The 7,912-nt window shown below is 36.7% G+C and overlaps 1 protein-coding gene and 2 pseudogenes across 1 annotated transcript; 2 read left to right on the top strand and 1 right to left on the bottom strand.

Annotated features, from left to right (window-relative positions):
- Positions 1 to 1,061: 1,061 nt before the first annotated feature.
- Positions 1,062 to 2,279, top strand: LOC146951600 (protein FAR1-RELATED SEQUENCE 5-like; annotated as a pseudogene).
- A 32-nt stretch (positions 2,280 to 2,311) lies between these two features.
- On the top strand, positions 2,312 to 3,624 carry LOC146951599 (uncharacterized; annotated as a pseudogene).
- Positions 3,625 to 4,941: 1,317 nt separating this feature from the next.
- On the bottom strand, positions 4,942 to 5,310 carry LOC146951598 (uncharacterized). The gene has a single exon (XM_085748758.1). It carries the CDS (start codon positions 5,308 to 5,310, stop codon positions 4,942 to 4,944), a length of 369 nt encoding a protein of 122 aa, XP_085604884.1.
- Between the last annotated feature and the right edge of the window lie 2,602 nt (positions 5,311 to 7,912).

Raw genomic sequence — 7,912 nt, 5'->3', positions numbered from 1 at the left:
ATCGTTGGATTTGTGTTGGGGCCAAAATTGTCTGTTTATGAAAGTCGGGGATCAAAAGTACAATTTTTCTATATAAAACATAAATGCTAGAAACATTCTCTTTCTACCGTCGTTAGCCCTTATAACATCTACAATAGAGACTTATTTACCTAAGAGGAATTTCAATCTATTAAAGACTCCCTCCGTTTCTAATTATAAGCAAATTTGACTTTTTAGGTAGACCACATACATCATTAATTGAATGAACCTAAAAAGTCAAATTTACTTATAATTAGTAACGGAGGGAATATCTATTAGTTACAATTATCTATACAGTGACTCTTTATTCAATAACAAATGAGTCTAAATGAAAATAAGAAAAAGAATAGATAAACAATGGCCTCACTATCACATATACAATGACTCTTTCTTCACGTAGTGATCTAAAATTATTAGTGGGGCTCGTTACATGGTTTTCTTTGGAGGGAGTTGGTAAAAATCTGGGAATTTTGCTCCACCCAGCACATTTTGCTCGCACCCTGCAGCCATGCTAAAATTGCCCTTGCGCATGTTAAGTAACGCTGCGCAAGTTAACTCACGTTGCGCAAGTTAAGTAACGATGTGTAAGTTAACTCACGCAGTGTTCCTGTTTTCGTACAAAACCCATCATTCCGAACTCCAACCACCATTTTCTTTCCCTCCACCTTCAAAAAACCCAAAAAGTGCGATTTTTTGGGTCAAAATCATCATCCCAAATCATTGCAAATCGTCAGGAAACAAGTTTCTATGCTCATCAAGCACCAAATATCAGGTATTGTATCATCAAAACTCATCTCATTTTGCTGGTTTTTGTGCTTGGTTCGTCTGGTTTTCGTAGGCTATAGGGTAAGGTGCGCAAGTTAACTTGGATGCGCGACTTAACTGTCGCAAGTGTTAAAGTGTTGCGTGACTTAAGTCACGCCACTGTGCAGTCATGTTTTTTGAATTTTTTTGCGCCACTTTTGTTCTTGGTTAGCTTATTCCGCAAGTAATTTATTTATTCTTCCTTTGTAATTTTTTTTATTCAATAGATATATAGGCATATGGTTGACAAAGTCGCGGATGATGACGTTGAACCGAAATCGGCCAAAAAAGAAGGTTCCGGTGAAGGTTCCGGCGATGTCAAACCAACCTTTAATTTGAAACCATTTAAAGTCCAAATTCCAATTCAAGCTCGAATTGGTAAAATTGAAGTACCTAAACCGGTACCTATCGGTGTTATTTGTGAAGCTCGTGACACCGCCTCATTTTTTACAACAAATGCAAGTTGGAGAGAGCGAGAAGAGTTACTATCTTGGGTTTGCGGACAAGGGGTAAAGGCCGGATTTGATGTTTGTATAGATAAATCTGTTATAAAAAGGCCGTACTTGACGATGCAATGTGAAAGGAGTGGGGTATACAAGCCACCTAAGACAAGGAAGAAACCGAAACTTGAAGGCATTGGCTCAAGGAAATGTAATTGTCCGTTTAGGTTGAAAGGTTTCTTTGATAAAGATACAAATGATTGGTGGCTTGCAATGCTTTGTGGAATGCACAACCATGACTTGGAGGAGGGAAAGTTACAAAGACACTTAATTGCGGGTAGACTTCGTGCGGAGGAGAAGAAAAAAGTTATCGAAATGACAAAGAGCTTGACGGTGCCTCGGAATATTCTCACCAATTTGAAAGAAAATAACAACGAAAGTGTGACAACAATCAAGCAAGTGTACAATGTGCGAACAAGATGGCGCAAGGGGGAAAGAGGTAAAATGACGGAGTTGCAATTCTTGATTTCGAAGTTGGTGGAGCATAAATAAGTCTATTACATAAGATGCAATAGTGAGGAAACCACTCTTGAAGACATCTTTTTTGCTCATCCGGAGTCAATTAAATTGCTTAACACCTTTCCCACCGTTTTGGTCATGGACTCTACATACAAAACCAACAACTACCGAATGTCGTTGTTTGAGATAGTTGGCTGCAGCTCTACAAAAATGACGTATTCCATTGGTTTCGCCTTTCTTCACTTTGAACTAGAGGATAACTTTGTTTGGGCACTTACGATGTTGAAAGGTCTCTTGTACTCAAAAGACAACATGCCTAAGGTGATTGTCACCGATAGGGATGGTGCTTTGATGAAGGCCGTTGGCACAGTTTTCCCTGAAACATACACCATGCTTTGTTATTTTCATATTGGGAAGAATGTAAGGTCCAAGTGCATCACGGATTGTAAAGTTCACCCAAAGCCCCCTAAGGTGCAAAAGTTGACAAGAAAGAATTGAAGAAGGACAAGGTGACGAATAACGAGGTTGTTATGAAAGTGGTGAATGCTTGGAGAGAGTTGGTTGAATCTCCTACGGAGGAATCATATGCAAGTAACTTATTGAAATTCAAAGAGGTATGCATGCCATTTCTGGAATTCATTAAATATGTCGAAGAAATGGTTTTGAACCTTAAGGAAAAATTTGTGAGGGCATGGACAAATAAAGTCTTGCATCTAGGGTGTAGACTGTAGAACCACCAACATTGTTGAATCCGCTCATGGTGTTTTGAAAAAATATTTGAGGAGTAGCGTGGGTGATTTGGCATCATGTTGGGATGAAATTCACAAGATGTTGGCCGTGCAATTTGGGGAGATACAAGGAAGTTTTGGGAGGAACAAAACGGTCTTTGAGCACAAATACAAAAAAATCAAGATGATGAAAGAGTTGGAGGGTTGTGTTTCTTGAAAAGCATTGAGATTTATCTATGATGATTCTCTTGTATAATTTCTTATATTTGTGATTTATTCATTGTTCAACACCATTTACAAGAGGATCAAGATGTCCGATTTCACTAACTTCACAAGAGAAGGTCATGTTGTGAGATAATATGCACAGAAGTAGTATTTAGTAGGACCATATGACCCACACTTGTTTATAGAGGATTCACTAATTTTACTTTGTTTCTTTCTCTTACATAAAATGATTTTATGTTGTTAATGAGAAGTTCCCAATGATGCCAGTAATTAAATTTTAACAATGACTGTATACAGTTCTTCTGCTTCTTTTTGATGTTACCACTGTTCTCAACTGCACCAGATTCCAGATGTTTTCCCTGTTCTAGCATTTGCGCATAAGACACTTGTAGCTAAGTTCTAGGACTCTTTGACCACATACATTCTTCATTATGAGCTCGTTTACAACTACTCAGGGTCCAAACATGTAATTACATATTGTTATTTTGTGGTTCCTATTTCCAATTAGAGTTGCTAATTTCAGCATTGCAAATATTACTGAATCTTTAAAAAGACGTGGCATCTCTGAAGGCACGACTTATAGCCTTGCTGCTCGATTTGATGCTAAAATGATATGTCTCTCTTTACTAGATAAAAGCCATAGAGAAACTCGTAATTGGAAAAGAGATCAACCTGAAGGAGCTGGAACGGCGAGCAAACCAATCCCAGATACAAAAAGCTTCGCGAGGGCTCTGATAGAGATCACTTTGCATCTTTTTTTTTGGGTGCAAGCTAGCATATTCAATAATTTTTTTCTGTTTCAGAATTACAAGATATCTGCCTCGGAACTTGGAGTATCATCACTTGTCGATGCAATAACTTGCCGAATAGCTGCTCATGATGCCTTGTAGAAGAATTATTGTGATCTGCTTGTATGTGTAGCTCCTAGCCTTATTGTGTATGAATGATTTAGATTTAGTTGATCTATCTTAAACATTATTTATGGTGAGATATTATGGCATCATTTGATCTATGAAGTTGACTTCCATCTTGTTGTGAAGTGTAGGCTATTCATAGCTGAGAAACAAATCTTTGTTGTAGCTGTAGAAACATGAAGTGTGGAATAAGAGTGATAAATGTTTGAAAAAGAAAATTCAGTGAAGGTCCTGGCTCTGTTGGATAGAACTTCCTCCGCCCTTGAATGCAATAAAAAAACAAGCTGGTGTTAATAGCCAGCGGGGACTTGATTCATTCAATATTTCTTGTAGCAGTCTGTTCAGTTGTGTGATGATAAATTTAAACAAGTAATGTACCAAAGAATTCCACTCCACTCTAAATGAAATTTTATAGACTACCTCTTCATTAACAATATCAATATTTTGTTGCAAAAACTAGGAAGATGTTCCACAGTTTTGCACTGTATAATCAGGCAGTATGGATCGAAACCATTTTGTCATCATTAGATTGGTACATTCATGCTGGACTGGATATAGCTAGCTAGTGATGGGAATATTGAACAAATTCGCACGGAAGGCTAGGTGCTCGATGGACTGGAGTGCGTAACCGACCAAGTGAAAACTGATGGACTTGATGAACGGGGTTGCAACTGAAACAGAGAGTGTGCCGATGGCTATAGATGGGCGATCAGTTAGTATTGTTTGGGGTATCTTTGCCACATGGTAGTAATCCTCAACGACCTTAATATTACGCACCTCTTCTTAGTTGTGTTTGTTGGAGAATGTGAAACACATGTTTAGAATATTCTAGTAAAAATAAATGACAATGTATTAGAGAAAACAGAAATACTCTAAAGTTAGTACATATTTGGCTTAAATATGTAAAAGGTCCCTTTAAGTTAGCGCGTTTTTGGTTTTAGTCCCTGTATCTTTTTTTGTTGCGAAACAACCCTTGTATTTTCTGAACGTTTTGAAATTGGTCCTTGCCGTCAGTTTCCGTTAAAAAAAAGCATTGCTGGCTAACGGTCGCATATGTGGCACGTGATGAGATGGCAACTGCTCTTAGTAGAGGGACTAAAACGAAAAACGCATTTTTACATAGGGACTGAAATTAAAAAAAATGTAATCATCAAATTTTTGAAATTTAAAACCCAATCTTTACACCTTCCTCTATTTGTTTTTTCTCTCTTATTCATTTCTTCCATGCCCAGCCTCTCATAGCTTGTGCCCTAACAACAAAAACTCATTTTCTTATAACAAATGGCATCTCATTCAATTTGTCAGGGTGTTGTTTGCTTGAGTAACAGCTTGAACTTGAGTATCATGAACTTGGGATGCCTCGGGGTTGGGTAACTGATTATGAGTAAAATATTCATCTTCATCGTCGCCATCCTCATCGTATCTATGTATTGCTTTAACTATACTAGCCCAAACGAAAGCACAAGTTACGACAAATTTAGATAGAAATTGTGGGGTGTTGATTTCCTTATCGTTGTCATTTTTCTTCCATTGATCCAGTATATATTTTTTCATCCCCTCAATTTCTTCTTTTCCAAAAACAATAATTGCCTTAACAAAATCTTCATGTTCTTTGGTGATTTGAGTTTCAGCAATGAGTATAGGCTTCCATGATTTTCTCATTGCAAAATAGTCACTGAAGAAAACATTCTCAAGTCCTTTTGGTCCCTCAAAACTTTCCTGTCAAAACAAGGTAGTGACTTCAATTCAACTACATTTCCTCCTTGATGGATAAAAGACGAAGATTTCATGAAATGATTGCAACTATTATCATCCATCACGTGGAAATATGTGATGCCAATGCAAATACCATGGTCGGGAAAACTGTGTGATAGGCGTTTGGCAAGTGCACCAAATACTATCGAAGTAGTAAAAATATCGATCCCAAGAGGACTGTTTTTAACTTCAATAATTCAATCGCGTTATAGAAATAGGATGTGTAAAGTTTATTTTGGTTTGCCACTAGGCAGTAGATTTGGTTTGATTTTATGAAATCAAATAAAAGAAAATAGATTTGATTAAGAAAATATGGAGAGAGATGAGATCAGGTCTGTCGAATCCTCTATGTTTCCCCTAATTGGTTACTGCACCTATTATTACTAATGATTCTCTAGTTTCACGATAGTTAATAAATTAGCCCTAATCAATCCCTTGAGTTAGGACCCTCTTCTTAAACTACATCCCCTAATTCCTTAGGTGGTCTAATAATCCTTGAAGGTTTTATGAACGTTAACCTAATATCACTAACAAACGAGTATCCATTCCTAGACTAACCATGTTTATTAGAACAATTCAATTAGGTCTAATTCGAAAGCTATGGTCAGTAGTCATTCGTTCTCACTAAATCATGTTTATATTTGATCAGGATATAAAAAGCATTAAGAACAATTGAATTGAATAAAAACTAGAATATCATTAATAACTATTAGAGTTTCACAGCAACATATGTTAATTAGGGTTACATAGATTCATCTCTGACCTAATCTCTAAGAGATTTAGCTACTCATAATTGAGTTTACAAATAGCATAATCAATGAAAGAATTAAAACATACATAAACTGGGTTAGAGATGATGAAATCCTCTCCGCTGCAGCCTTCTGGGTGTTAAAATTACACTTTAGCTCTCCAAAATCGTAATCCCCTTTGTTTGAGACTAACTTCAGCTTAAATAGGCAAATTCTGATCGCCCAAAATCGTACCACGATGGCACAAATCGTACCACGATTAGTACATTAAACCCTAATTTCCTTCAAAGCCCTTCTTGAAATCGTATCACGATCGATGCAATCGTACTGCGATGAAGCTCCTTCAAAAACATGCTCTCTGACTTCAAGAAATCGTATTGCGATGGTGAAAATCGTAATACGATTGGCAGCTTCCAGTTCTTCCAATTTTGTTGCTTTTAACATCTCCTGGATACTTTATAATGCTTAGAACTCTATCAAAATGTCAAAATAAGTCCTAAAAATTACGTAATGACAGCATGTCATCACTGTGACTTGCAAAGCTAACAATGGAAGGATGAATGTGTCATTTTCAATGTTATCATCAAACTTGTTTTTGTGTGTTAATTTTCGAACAAGGTGATTAGTTTATTTGAGATTTTTTAGGTGTTGTTTGGTCGAGAGATGGTTGAAATCTGCTGAGGATTCAATGATGGTAAAGGCAACAGAGTCTTCTTTGGTGTGGAGAATAAAGGGTTTTTGTGGTGGTGGTAGAGAAATGAGATTTCCAGCAAGAGGGAAGAAATGTTGAAGCGTAAGAGAGAGAGATTTTTTTGAGAGATGGAAGTGTTGTTTTGCAAAAATGGTTGGTTGAATAAGCAAAAGGATCGAAGAATATGCATTTAACGTAGACTGGACCAGCAAAATGCAAGTCAAAAAATGTGAGAGGAAGATAAGCTGTTGTTGTTTTTGTTGTTGCTCGAAAAACAAGAGTTTGCTCAATAAGGAAATGTGTTTTTGATGAGCTTTGAGAGGGTGGACATGGAAGGAATGAAGAAGAGAGATAGAACTGAGCAAGGAAGAAGGTGGAAAGAATGAATTTTAAATTTCAAATTTGATTATTATGTTTTTTTAATTTCGTCCTTATGTAAAAATGCGTTTTTGGTTTTAGTCCCTCTACTAAGACCAGTTGCCAACTCATCAAGTGCCACGTATGCGTCCGTTAGCCAGCAATGCGTTTTTTTGACGGAAATAGACAGTAGGGACCAATTTCAAAAGGTTAAGTAAATACAAGGGTTGTTTCGCAACAAAAAAATATACAGGGACTAAAACCAAAAACGTGCTAACTTACAGGGACCTTTTACTTATTTAAGCCTACATTGCTCATATAAATCCCAATCATGATTTTTCTTTAACAAGTGTAGTGGAATTATGATATGGATGACATTTTTTAAGGCCACATCAAAGTTGCACGGGAAGCTCAGATTTTAATAGAGCAGAGATTCGAGGAACTTTAATCCCTTATCCCTTCTTTTAATATGTTTCCTTTATGTCTCATTGCCATGCACATGACGTTGATCAATCTGGTTACAGATTAATTGTGGAGTAACTTTGTCATTGTGCATACTTTTCTCCATAAAGTTTCCACTTATTAAAGTGCTTTGTGAAACAATATTTTTGGTCATTGATAATCCACATGAATGAACCGGTCCTTCAGCGTTACTTTACAAAGAAAGCTTTACTTTTGAATTATCATACTTCTGAATTATCATGTGTTGGGT

This window comes from Medicago sativa, chromosome 2 (genome assembly GCF_051527215.1).
Source record: "Medicago sativa cultivar Bolivia chromosome 2, Bolivia_mono, whole genome shotgun sequence".
Lineage (NCBI taxonomy): Eukaryota > Viridiplantae > Streptophyta > Magnoliopsida > Fabales > Fabaceae > Medicago > Medicago sativa.
This window is presented reverse-complemented; position numbering and strand designations above follow the sequence as displayed.

Bases quoted from the DNA above. Each gene is read 5' to 3' on its own strand.
- LOC146951598 (XM_085748758.1), bottom strand. From the start codon at position 5,310: ATGAGAAAATCATGGAAGCCTATACTCATTGCTGAAACTCAAATCACC.